The 13,946-nt window shown below is 35.1% G+C and overlaps 1 protein-coding gene across 1 annotated transcript in view; it reads left to right on the forward strand.

The window, feature by feature from the left end:
* Positions 1–1,548: 1,548 nt before the first annotated feature.
* nol10 (nucleolar protein 10) overlaps positions 1,549–13,946 on the forward strand; it is a 27,521-nt gene continuing 15,123 nt past the window's right edge. Inside the window, exons 1-14 of the mRNA XM_016485328.1 lie at positions 1,549–1,590; positions 2,110–2,155; positions 2,617–2,715; positions 2,827–2,904; positions 3,220–3,257; positions 5,939–6,075; positions 6,893–6,958; positions 7,592–7,652; positions 7,718–7,803; positions 9,639–9,717; positions 9,827–9,976; positions 10,069–10,135; positions 11,762–11,814; positions 13,155–13,281. Coding sequence (XP_016340814.1) covers positions 1,549–1,590; positions 2,110–2,155; positions 2,617–2,715; positions 2,827–2,904; positions 3,220–3,257; positions 5,939–6,075; positions 6,893–6,958; positions 7,592–7,652; positions 7,718–7,803; positions 9,639–9,717; positions 9,827–9,976; positions 10,069–10,135; positions 11,762–11,814; positions 13,155–13,281 — 1,129 coding nt within the window. The remainder of the gene's footprint in view (positions 1,591–2,109; positions 2,156–2,616; positions 2,716–2,826; positions 2,905–3,219; positions 3,258–5,938; positions 6,076–6,892; positions 6,959–7,591; positions 7,653–7,717; positions 7,804–9,638; positions 9,718–9,826; positions 9,977–10,068; positions 10,136–11,761; positions 11,815–13,154; positions 13,282–13,946) is intronic.

A 13,946-nucleotide genomic window follows, 5' to 3' on the forward strand; every position in this document is an offset into this window, starting at 1 on the left:
TGAGAAGAGGGTAGCATCTTCAGTTTCAGGTTTTTGTATTACATCACACAGTGGTGTGTGAATTCATGACAGTGTTGATAAAGCACAGCTCCCTCACACCTTCAGCACTCATTCATCCCTATAGAAGAGCTTTACTACCACTGAATGCCACTGTGGGAACCAGGCACTTCTCTCTGTACTCCTCCTCTAGCAACACCAGAACATGTTGGATGCTGTTAGACCCGAAATGATTGACTTGGTCTCTTGAGACCAGAGTATGGATTCAAGCTGGGGAACAATAGTCCGTCAAAGGTGGGGAAGAAGAGAGGGAAGGGGAAGAAGAGAAAGGAGAAATGAAGAAAAGAAAGGGTGAAATTTGACGTTCAAAGACGGTTCTTCCTTAGCATGCGCGCAGTGATACATTTTCCGGTTCCTTCCTGCGGGAAAATCGCGCATTTATATTACACTGTTTCCTATTGCAGGTGCTCACCAAGACCGGGGTTCGAATCCAGCTAAAGACAACTTTTTATAATATTGTTAATTTCATTAAATACATGCAATTTCAAGGTTAATAAAATGTACATATGTACTTAGTTTGATATTGTTTCATGAAAATTAAACTATACCAATGGAAATGTGTTTTGTTGTTATTATTATTTATATTGATATTATTCTGATTAAGCATTTTTTTTTAGGTTACATTAATTCAAGACACTTACAAACATGTTATTTCTAATGAAAAAAAGATGCAAAATAGTAATTATGCTGAAAAAATGTCTGTGACAAGAATGACAAAATGCAAATTATCTTTTTATAGACATGTTCTATTGTTGCGGTGTACTGATGGAAATTGTTATTTAAAGCACAAATAAAAAAAAAAAAGCAATCATTTCTCAATTTTTTTTATTTTACAATTATGCTAACAGAACAGTAATGAATATTAAATTAAATAATAAGTTTAAGCAACAATTACAAGGTAAATAAAATGGTAAATATCAAGTTTTCAAAAACAATAAGTTACAGTTAAATAGGATAATAATTAAAAAAAAAACAGTAAATAAAAAGTTAAATATTAAAAAATGTCTAAAAAAAAACAACGTTAAATAATACTCAACACAAATATTAACAATAGTGAACTATATTAAAACTACTATATACACTACAATAAATAAAAAATATATACATTATTTGGGAACAGTTCTCCGCATTTGCTCCAACCACTGTTCTTTTGTAATAGTCTCAGTCTGTGGGCAGTACACCTTGCCCCTGTACTGGCTATGTCCCGTTGCACTGGTTTTGAACTGTCCACACTTCTTGCAAGTGTTTGCCTCTACAGTTCTCTTGTAGGGTCTCTTGGGCATGGCTTGCGGACTGGCAGCTGGTGCAGCAGGTTGTGAACTGGTGCCCTGCACAACTGTAGGCTGTAACAGTGGCTGTATCATTGACATCCCCTGGACCATTGGGATTCCCTGAACTATCGGCATCCCCTGAACCATTGGCAGACCCTGGAACACTGGCAGACCCTGAAACATCGGCACACCCTGGAAACCTGGTGCTGCTGGTACAAGTATGTTGGGTACCATCTGCACTGATGCTCCAGGTGCTGATGGCGTAACCAACATAGGACTCTGTGGTTGCCAGACATTTTTCTTGAGTTCGATTAAACAGTTTTGAAAGAATAATTAAAAACGACACACTAATTAAAAAAAAATGATTGGTCAAATGTCACGAATGTTAAGAACATGTTAAGAATCGCGCTTTTCGATTGGCTGGAAATGTTATAGCGCTGAAGAGGTCAAATGAGTTTATTGTGCTTTGACTACAGTAGGTAATTCTAGTGGGGACGACAACCATGCATGTCACTTCTGCAGGCTGCGTCATACTCTGTGAGATAAAGTGTCACTCTTTTCACAGCTTTTGCCGGCTCTGAGACACGTGCATGTTATTTCTCTGGCTCTTTTTCTAGCAAAAATTCACTCATCCCTAAATGAAAACTTAAAGTGAAGACCTGATTATTTCAGGAGCCTTATCACAAGTCCATTGTTGCACACACAACACAATCTGTTATCATTATAATTATTAGTTGCAGCCCTAATTATGACATTACTGTTCTTCATATGTTTATTTCAGTGGCTGTCTGATCGAAAGAAGAGAGTTTTACAGCAGAAAGATGTTGGTGAGGTTCTTTTAGTGATTCATAATTCTTTAACTTTTTGTGTTAAATACTGCTGTAAATAATCTTTTTTTATAATATGTGTAAAATCAGGGTTGAGTTTGAGTAACAATTGTAACACCTTTTAATTTAGCGAAATGTGCAGAATTTTTTTTGTTGTAATATTAATGAAATATTAATGATATGCATTAGGAAATAATTTTTCCTTTTATGTTTTATGTGCAATATGAAACTTTTGTTTTCTCCAGTGACAGTACAACCTTTTTTATTACAAGTCATATTTCTATGGCCATATATAATATAGACATTTTTTTATGAATTATAATTTGAAGTATTAGTTATACCTCTGTCTGTTCTTTTTTCATGGTAAAAATTGTCACAGCTTTCCACCCTCTCTCTTATACTCTCTCCTGTAAAGCATTGACCAAGACATCTGGTCATTTCTTCAATCAAATCTTTAACAGATATCCAGAGGAGGATTGAGCTGATTCAGGATTTTGAGATGCCCACAGTCTGCACCTCTATCCGAGTGTCACGCGATGGCCAGTTCATTTTAGCTGCAGGTCAGTATCTTTACCGGTTACATATGCTGAATATACAGTTTTAGACTTTGGGAACAGATAAATGATGCTGAACATTGCAATAATTTTAAAATGTTTTTGTTATGCTTTCAGGTACATACAAACCTAGAGTCCGGTGCTATGATACTTACCAGTTGTCTCTGAAATTTGAGAGGTGCCTGGAGTCTGATGGTTATAATCGTTGTATAATGCAAGTGAATATGATATCATCGGCCAGTCAGCATCCATGGTACCATCTATTTTATAAGTGCTAGTACTAGTGGTATAAATTCTAGGGTTTGGTTTGGGTGCTGTTGATGGTCTCTGTAATAAAAGCCCAGTGCACTGGTTAATATTTAATCAGAGTCTCCACACACAAACAACCTGAGCTCTCATTAATGTACCGCTGATTACAAATAACACAGCAGATGATGGCTAAAGCTGCTGGTTGATGATGTAATTGAGGACGCTTTGTCACTCACCACATCGGTTTTATTCCCCTCCCAGTGGTGACGTTTGACATCCTATCTGAGGACTACTCTAAGGTAAAACCCGCACGGCCTTTATATGCTTCTTTGTGTCTTTTTCTGTTTGTCTGTTGTTTTTGTTGTACGCTTGTATTATTTTATCAAATTTAAGATTCCCTTGATCTTTTGACATATAAGAGGTCATTGTACTATAAAAACATCCTGTAAGTTTCAGAACTCAAAACTTTCCCGTTAGTCTAAAAACAGCTTATATTGAAGACAGTCTGCCAAAATAACAGGTTGTGGAATGTGCCACTTTATGAAGTAATAGTGTGGCTAAAGACCGTCTCCACGGAAGAAGATCAACGCCTGCTTCTACATCACTAGTCTCAGCCTCAGACGTCACGCCCACGGAACGTTGGCTAAACGTCTGATGCATATGGCTCACAAAAGTGGAAACACTTCAGGAGTTTCGAAGACGTTCTTTAAGGTTCCGCCTGGAAACAAAGATGACGTGGCGCCAAACCCCCTCACGAAAGAAGACAGCCGCCGTGTTTACAACTGTGATGACGAGCGCTTATCAGGATCAACTAAATGCTAGATTCTCAAAAGTATGTGAAATATTTAGTTCACGGCATACAATCTTTCAAATACGTCCAAGAGTTTTACAGTCTGTTATTGTGGCGACATTTCCACGCCCCGAAACGTGACGCTGAAACGAAACGAACTGTGATTGGTTGTTTGATATGTCGGTCAAACGGCCTCATGGGTGGGCCTAGGCCAATGAAAGCTACCATGGATTCCAGACCTTCAGCCGTCAGTCTGAAGGTCTGGCTACACAAAACTATATCAAGACACCCACTGCAGGTCTACACAGAAATCAAACTATAAGGATGCTCCGAAGACAACAAGACGCTGTGCAGTGCCAAGTCAAGTCTTTGCATTGCCTTCCTTCTGATCCCAACATTAGCAAAGAGTGGATGAACTTTATTTTTAATGAAGATTCAGACCGTGTCAGTAAGAACTTGGTCCTTTGTTCACTTCATTTCACTGTGGATTCGTTTACAAACAAGGCACAATTTTCAGAAAGATTGAAACTAAAAGTCGATGGCAATCATATCAGTGGGTGTTTACTTCCGAGTCTACAATCCATCACACCTATTCAAACAGAGCGTTCAGATGAGGGGTCAAAACAGGACAGAAAAGAGCCTATTCTAAATTATGATGGTTTTTTTTTTGTTTATTTATTTTTTTATGTTTTTATGTAAAAATCTTGATAACATTATAAGTGGACCTCAGAGAACAGTATACAATTATTAAAAAAGGCCGTTCATGACCCCTTTAAATGGAAAACAAAAGTCTTAAATACCATTTAAGAGGTTTTTTGGGGACAGAATACAGTGGTACATCCTAATGTGGTTATTAAACTTAAAATGGCAATTATTTAATTTTATAATTGTAAACACCAGCATGTTTCAAGTCCAAACTCTGTGCATTTATGCCGGACCTCAGAGAACAGTATACAATTATTAAAAATGGCCGTTCATGACCCCTTTAAATGGAAAACAAAAGTCTTAAATACCATTTAAGAGTTTTTTGGGGACAGAATACAGTGGTACATCCTAATGTGGTTATTAAACTTAAAATGGCAATTATTTAATTTTATAATTGTAAACACCAGCATGTTTCAAGTCCAAACTCTGTGCATTTATGCCAAACCTATGATCTACTTTTGATGATTTATGAGTGTTTACTTGATGGTGTTTATATTGCAATATGTTGTAGATGGATGTAGGAGTGCATATTTCAGCTCTCTCACAACAAACTGTAGCTATATTCATTTTATTTGTGCAGTTTTTAAGTCTTAACTTTGATTTTTAAACCTCGGCAGAGGCCCTGTCATCATGAGGCTTGAGATAGGGGTGGGACAAAATATTGATATGGCAATATATGGTTGTCCTTCTCCGTGCGATACGAGAATCGATAAGCTGGCACCAAATATCTGGACTAGGTTATCTTTCGCGTCTGATTGTGTTAATACTGTCAAAAACACACAAGGTTTACATACAAACACAGTTGGTTATGTCTAAAGTGAAAGTAAACAGTTGAGAGAAAAACGGATGTGTGCAGCTCTTAAAGTGACAGCAGACTAAAAGTACTGAACATGCTGCCGCTTGTCATTAAACGGATAGCTCACCCAAAAATTTTAATTCTGTCATTATGTACTTGCTCTCGTGTTGTCCCAAACCTGTATTCATTTCTTTCTTGTACTGAACGCAAAATAAGATATTTTGGGTAACCAAACAGTTGCTGCTCCCCATTAACTTTGATAGAAGGAAAAAAAAATACCTGGAAGTCACTGGGGGCCAGCAGCTGTTTGGTTACCCACATTCTTCAAAATAATTTTTATGTTCAACAGAAGAAAGAAACTCATTCAGGTTTAAAACAACTCTAGAGTGAGTAAATGATAACAGAATTTTCATTTTTGCAGAATTTTCAGCAGTTTGGACTTGAATGAAGAGAGAGAAACTGCACCTCTTCACGGGCATTTTGTTTTCATAGTTCGACAGATATCGGCATTATAGGATTGTCTAGCATTATATCAATTATCGCAGAATTGCTGTATCGTGATATTATCGGTATCGCATCGTGAGGTACTCTGTGATTCCCACCCCCTAGTTTGAGATTTGGTGTGTTGTGATGTGACTAGAAAAGCAAATGAAAAGTAATTTGTATGATTTTTTCTTTGTTTTTTATAGCTAGTGTTTCTGCATATAGACCGCTATGTGGAATTCCACTCTCAGCACGGCCATTACTACAAGACCCGCATCCCAAAGTTTGGCCAAGATTTTTCCTACCACTACCCTTCCTGTGATCTCTACTTTGTGGGAGCCAGGTAAGAGGCCACACCGAAGATCTCGTGTTATCGAAGTCCATTCACACCAAGAGCAAATATTTACTGCCTACTACTTTTATCATTTCATCTACTATTGTCATTTCAAATAAATACTGTTCTTTCGAACTTTCTATTCATCGCAGAATGCTTAAAATGTATCACAGTTTCCACAAAAATGTTGTTTTCAATAATGATAATAATCAGAAATGTTTCTTGAGCAGCAAATCAGCATATTAGAATGATTTCTGAAGATCATGTGACACTGAATACTGGAGTAATGATGCTGAAAATTCAGCTTTGATCACAGAAATAAATGACATTTTACAATATATTCACATAGAAAACAGTTATTTTAAATTGTAATAATATTTCACAATATTACTGTTTTTACTGTATTTTTTGTCAAATTAAAGCAGCCTTGGTGAGCAAAACAGCATTAAAAAAGATCTTACCGACCCCAAACTTTTGAACAGTTGTGTAATATTTTATATCCATTCATTTACGTAGCTGTGTAATAAGCTTACATGTGATGTTATCAGTACATTAGTGCATTGAAATCTTTGTTGCATGGTGGGTTAGGCTGATTTGCTTTGGAATGAGTGACGTCTGTTTTTCTGTCCATCTGACATTGATGCAAGTGAATGCCAGGAGCGCTTTTTCAGTTCAGACCTTTCATCTGCGATGCATTTTGATTTTAGGCCCGTCATAGTTGGTGCTGATTATATACACATACGCTGTGCAAACCCTGTTAACTGCTAACTTTGTATGAGCTGTTTTGTTTTCTCAGTGAAGTGCATGTGTTGTGTTTCCGCTGTAGCTCAGAGGTCTTCAGACTGAATCTTGAACAAGGCAGGTTCCTGAACTCCTTACAGACAGATGCAGCGTAAGTATCTCACCAGCACAGGGCGCTAGTTCACCGTTGTGGCTGTGCTTGTGCGATAGAAGCCGGTCTTTCTGGTCCCTCTCTCCATACTGAAAAACCCACATCAGTGGTGGCTATATATACCTGCTGGTTGAAACGTTTGTGTATACAGTGATGCAGTTAATCGTTGAGTTTCCTTTCGATAGCTTTTAATGAAAAAGTTAGCATTTGTTTAATTTAATCACATTTATAAATGTATTTTATTTCAGCTACTTGTCAAGGGAACATTTCTCATTTTCATTTAGTTTAACTACTAAAACAACTGAAACTTAACAAACTAAGACTAATAGATAAGACAAAAAATAATAAAAATGCCATACAACAAAATTTCAACAGAAAATATAAAAACAAAATCAAGAAAATTACCAAACTATAATAGTATATTGATTTTATTAAAATGCTGATGAAGTCTCAATTGTGTGCTTATTAACACAATTATATAACAAGATACATAAGAAAGGAATAGAAAATGCTGTTTATAATAGTTTGAGATGCAAAATAGCACGTTTCATTAGATGATACTGTTGGACAGGCAAACACTGATCATAGTAGATTTAGTTGTGTATGAATTGTAAAGATCTCATGTCTTCACAGAGAAATCAATGTGTGTGACATCAACCCTGTCCATCAGTTATTTGCTGCGGGAACATTAGAGGTAGGAGTTTATCTCAGTCGTGTAGGTGTGTGTGTGTGTGTGTGTGTGTGTGTGTGTGTGTGAAGGGCAGAGTGGACTGCTGGGACCCTCGTGTCCGGAGTCGAGTGGGTGTTTTGGACTGCGCTCTCAGCAGCATCACTAACGGGACTGAGTAAGTTTACATGCATCTCTGTTATTCTCATATACGGCTTAAAGAAATATTTCACCATTCACCCAAGAATGAATAATCTGTCATTTTTTTTACTCACTTGTGTTTTATTATTCATAAGACTTTCTTTTTGCCATTAATACATAAGAAATGTTCAGCTCTTTCCCTGTGCAATGAAAGTGAATGGTGACCACAGCTGTTAAACTAGATTTTCTGTGAATAATTTAAGTTTCAGACTTTTTGTCCTTCAAAGCTATCATATGGCTTCAGGAGACCTGAGATATTGCAGTAAATATAAATATCCAGGCTTATAATATCTGTGTCATAAACATTTCAATCATTGGATTATGATTAACCCTGTAAACCTGGACAGAAAACTCTAAATTTTATTTTTATTAACAATTGATTGAACCTTTAGACAAAATCTTAAAAAAAAAATTGGGTAAGACTTTACAATAATGTATTAACTAACATGAACAAACAATGAACAATACATTATTACAGTATTTATTCATCTTTGTTCATGTTAATTCACAGTGCATTAACTAATGTTAACAAGCACAACTTTTGATTTTAATAATGCATTAATAAATGTTTTAGAAGTGTTGTTCATGCTTAGTTCATGTTAACTAACTCTGAATTAGTAGGTAACTAATGTTAACTAATGAACCTTATTGTAAAGTGTTACCAAAAATATATAAAAGTTTGCATGCGAATATCATATTTGATGCATCTAGCTTTTTGGCTCATATAGTATGATATATCAAAGAAGAATAGACAGGTCAGTTTTATTCAGAGACCCAAACTGAGCAAAAATATGAAATTTGATGCAAATGTTGATATTTATATGGACAAAAAGCCAGATGAAATTCTGATACTTGTAATGTAAATCAGTAAGATCTTTATAACAGTATAGCAGATGAGATGCTGACATAAAATGCTATTAATATCAGTCATCACTCTATATCTCCAATAATGTTTTAGTAATAAGATGAGATTTAAATGCTTAGTTTGATGATCCAAACATATAATGCAATGCAATATAATGATGATTGAGAGATGAACAAATAAACGCTCCTCAAAAGATAAAAAAATTATAAAAAATAATAAAATCTAAACTATCAATCAGACGACAGAAATCATTGTGCTTGTAATGTAAATCAGTAAGATCTTTATAACAGTATAGCAGATGAGATGCTGACATAAAATGCTATAAATATCAGTCATCACTCATATCTCCAATAATGTTTTAGTAATAAGATGAGATTTAAATGCTTAGTTTGATGATCCAAACATATAATGCAATGCAATATAATGATGATTGAGAGATGAACAAATAAACGCTCCTCAAAAGATAAAAAAATTATAAAAAATAATAAAATCTAAACTATCAATCAGACGACAGAAATCATTGTAGTAGATTGTGTGTGAAACGGGTTTTTCAGCAAAGTTGTGATCATGTTGATCATTTAGAGCCCTAGAGATTGCGTATCAAATATAATATAGCAAAACTGTCTCTGTCTCTCTTAATACACTAGTGATCAAAAAGGTCAGGGTCAGTAAAAGTTTTACTTGAGTTTTACTAAAGTTTTTTTTTTTTTAAGTTTCTTCTGCTCCCCAAGCTTGCATTTATTTGATCTAAAATATAGTAAAAAAAAAAAAAAAAAAACGTAATGTTGTGAAATATTATTTTAAATTAAAAGAAGTGTTTTTAGAATGTAATTTATTCCTGTGATCCAAAGCTGAATTTTCAGCAGCTTTTCTCCAGTCTAATACTGTTATCAGTCAAAGAACGTGAGTAATAACCTCATCCTTATGTGCTTTTCTCCTGTCTGAAGGGTGGAAGGTCTGCCGTCTGTCAGCGCGCTGAAGTTTAATGGCTCTCTGGGCATGGCAGTGGGCACCAGCACGGGACAGGTCCAGTTTTATTTCTCACATTGAGGAGATTCCTCAGTTTCAAATCAGTAAGCTCTTCACATTTACTCTGCTGAACGACTAGCAGTGCTCATTTGTGACGTGTCCTCAGGTTCTCGTGTATGATCTTCGTTCTTCACGTCTTCTGCTGGTTAAAGATCATTACTATGGGCTGCCCATCAAATCCCTTCACTTCCACAACCCGCTGGACCTGGTGCTCTCCGCCGACTCCAAAATCATCAAGATGTGGAATAAAGACAATGTAAGACCGGCTTTGATCCAGACGTCCAGCAATGAACCTTCAAAGGAAAAACATCAAATGCATAACTTTTTTTTTTTATGTCTTCATTTCAGGGAAAAGTATTTTCCTCCATCGAACCGCAGGCCAACATCAATGATGTGTGTCTCTACCCCGGCTCCGGTTAGTTCACGCAAATAGAACTGAAGTTTAACCACAAGAAGATACTAGTTCATTTCTAACTGACCCCGTGAAATCCAAATTGGCTTTTCGTGGCATGCATACTGAAAGATGCCAACATAAACTTTGTAGCATATTTAGAAGCGATAATCCTTCTCTTACTGGAACGCAGACCAAAATGATTGATCTCATCTCATTTTTTCGGATGTGACTGTCTCTTACAATAGCAAATTGCTAGTCATGGTTTGGCAGCACGTCTTAAACGAAACACTAAAAACCCCTTTAAAACGAAAGACTAATATAATATTCATTTTATTAGGTAATATCCACCTTTTTTGAACTCTAAAGTAAGCTAGATTCTGTGAATGTGCCAGACTTCCGATTATTAGCTCTAGGTAAAAAAACGGTAAAACTAGTTGCAATACAAACCTGTGTGTTTATAATTATGACAATACATTAACATCAAATAAGAAATACCAGTCTGCAGAATCAAGCAGCATAACAAGCTAAAATGGAAGTGAATGACACAGACAGCTCAGGGTTAGCGGGTGAAATAACTATTATATTATAGCCTTTTTTTAAAGGATTGAAGAAAATGATTTGATTTGTCACATTGCTTTTAAAGATCAAAGTGATAATGTGCAGTCAGCCTGTCATTATCCAATTAAAGAGTCCTTTGAAAAATCCAACATTGATAATAATCAGAAATGTTTCTTGAGCAGCAAATCAGCATATTAGAATGATTTCTGAAGATCATGTGACACTGAAGACTGGAGTAATGATGCTGAAAATACAGCTGCGCATTTCAAAATACATTACAATGGAAAACGGTTATTTTAAATTGTAATAATTCCACAGTATTGCTGATTTTACTGTATTTTTTATCAAATAAACGTCATTCAAAAACATATAAAATCATCCCAGCACCAAACTTTTGAATAGTCGTGCAAATTCTATTAATCATCATTCATTTTTATTGCTATTTTTTCTATGTCAAACATAACTAAATAAGTATTTATAAAATAGAAAATGCATGTATAAAATTGGTTTTAATTATACAATTAAACTTCTTACAACGCTACGATAACACCTATACAAAATCTTTTATTTTAATATTTCACAGACCATTTTATACAATTTTCAGCTCTTAATGAAATTTGTAAGAAGTCAATGTCAACTGTATTTCTATAGCACCATTAGAAACAACAACTGTTCAAAAACAGTCAATAAAAACAAATACTACATAACAGATGACACACACATAAAATCAATAACTACACAAGTTAGTGTGAATGAATGACAAAAATGCAGTAGATTTTTTTAATTAAAATGACAAGACTTTTTTTTATGTATTTTTTATCAAACAAATGCAGCCTTGGTGAACGTGAGAGACTTAACAGACCAAAATCTTGCCAACCTCAAACTTTTGAATGGTAGCAAACAGAGTTCTGTGTTATAGACTGTTTATTGTTTATGAGGAGTACATTATATTTACACCGCTCGAATGTGACCCATTGGGAGAGCGTGACTCACTCTATACACATCAGCTGACTCACTGTATATGGGGGTTTTATGTCCCATGAGTGGTGTGTTTGTTTTCTGATTGCTGTTCTGTGACCCGATTTACAGGTATGCTCTTCACTGCCAATGAAGACCCCAAAATGAACACCTTTTACATCCCTGTAAGTACCAGATGGTATGCTGCAAAAATCAGCCGATGCTTTGAGCGTATTTTGTTCCTCGTTTCTTGATTAGTCATGGCTCATCTGTGTACGCCTTGTTCCACCAACTACACCTTTTCCTGTCTTTCTAAGTAAAAGCAAGACCTCCCGGTGCTTTTACAGTGTTTATAGTTAACAGTGCAATGGTAGTTAAGGGCGGCTGAAACATTTCTGAGAAACTACGTTCTGATCCAGACCTGCACATGATATTACTCTGTGTGTTTGGCAATAAGAGAGCGTTTACTCTCTCTCTCTCTCTCTGTGTGTGTGTGTGTGTGTGTGTGTGCTTGAGTTGAGTACACACACACAATTACCAAACACACTCGAGATCTCAAAAAATATAAACATGCTTATCAAACAAAACATGGTTCAGTGAAACTGGTCACATTTCACAACAATCTCAAAAGAAAATGACATTAAATAATGCAAAATGAAGGCCCTTTTTAAGGACCATTAAGATTTTTGCATTGTGACAATATTTTCATCACATTTCCCACTCAAACACAAAATTAGGGCTGGGCGATATGGCCAAAAATTTTATCACTATATGTTTTCCATTATCATTTGATATTGATGTTTATCACAATATTCATAACATAAAATTCATGGGAAAGGAGATGCATTCCACGTGTTTGTTAGAGCTCAAGCATGAATGTAAACGACTCCACGGAATAAGCTACGTTTTAATTTAGGGTGTCATGAAAACATTTTTTCCAAATTCTGTGTTTTCTATATATATATATATATATATATATATATATATATAAACATTTGGTGTTTGATTAAATTAATTAATTAATCTTTACGTATTTAATTAAAATTTAAAATACAATCAAATAAAATGACAGTTCATTTACAAGTGTAATGAAAAGAATTAATAAAACTAACAATTTAATTATTTAAAATGTAATCAAATTAACAAATGACAATTAATTTACTAATTAATTAATAACTAATATCTGATGAAATGAGATTTGGTGGTTTGTAGTGAAGAGCTTTGAGGGTTTTCTTTTTGTTGTTGTTCATTTTTAAATCAGCATAGATTATTGCCAGTTACAACAGATACTGCCACATTAACTGGCAATGTGCTTAATTGTCATGAAAATGTCACAATACGGTCTTAATAGCTCATAAATATAGTCTTTGTTCAGGCAACTACATTCTATTGATTTCTCTGTGAAGTCTGACCAGTTATCACAACAGTTTTTTAATGAGATTCATCCTAAAATGTTAAAGATGATCGTCAGAATGCCATGCCATGTTTGGAGAAGCTGTGAAACGTGATCTACATCTGTCTTTAGGCTCTTGGTCCAGCTCCACGCTGGTGCTCCTTCCTGGATAACCTGACGGAGGAGCTCGAGGAGAACCCAGAGAGCACCATCTATGACGACTACAAGTTTGTCACCCGCAAAGACCTGGAGAACCTGTGTAAGTGTCTTTCTGCCTGACTGTCCTAAGATCACCAATAAGATACACTCAAAAAATGTGTGTCTGCATTTTAGATTTATGTATTTGAATTGCATAGGAATTTCCATACAATAAAAAGTTAACGTAAAATTAATTTGAGGCATATTTGTCAGTCTTTCCCAAATAATACAAGTAAGGCATAGTTTATTATTAACTATTTGCATATGTTTGATTTTGTTTAATTAATTATATTTTCATAATGTATCTATTCAAAATGCTTAGGATCAGCATAAATCTGTTCTTTGTGAAAACAATCAAATTTATTTAGTGTAAAAGTATGATCATGGTTAAAATATGACTAGCTGTGAAAAAAGCAAATGTATAATTCAAATGTATGAGATTGAAACAAATTAGATTTAGTGATGATAAATCTATAAACCTGGCTATTGTGTAGTTAAAACAGTTTATTAGTACTATCACAGAAAACCGGCCTGTTTCATTTATGTATGACTGTCGAATATGTATCACGTTAACTTTATTAAAACTGTTTAATCCAAAAGAATGGAGTTCTATATATATATATATACATTTCAAATATATAAATCCACTGCTCTGTGTGTGTGTGTGTTCACTACTCACTGCTGTGTGTGTGTGTGTGTGTGTGTGTGTGTGTGTGTGTGTGTGTG

The sequence above is a fragment of the Sinocyclocheilus anshuiensis genome, unplaced genomic scaffold, assembly GCF_001515605.1.
Source record: "Sinocyclocheilus anshuiensis isolate Anshui unplaced genomic scaffold, SAMN03320099.WGS_v1.1 scaffold197, whole genome shotgun sequence".
NCBI classification, from domain to species: Eukaryota; Metazoa; Chordata; class Actinopteri; order Cypriniformes; family Cyprinidae; genus Sinocyclocheilus; species Sinocyclocheilus anshuiensis.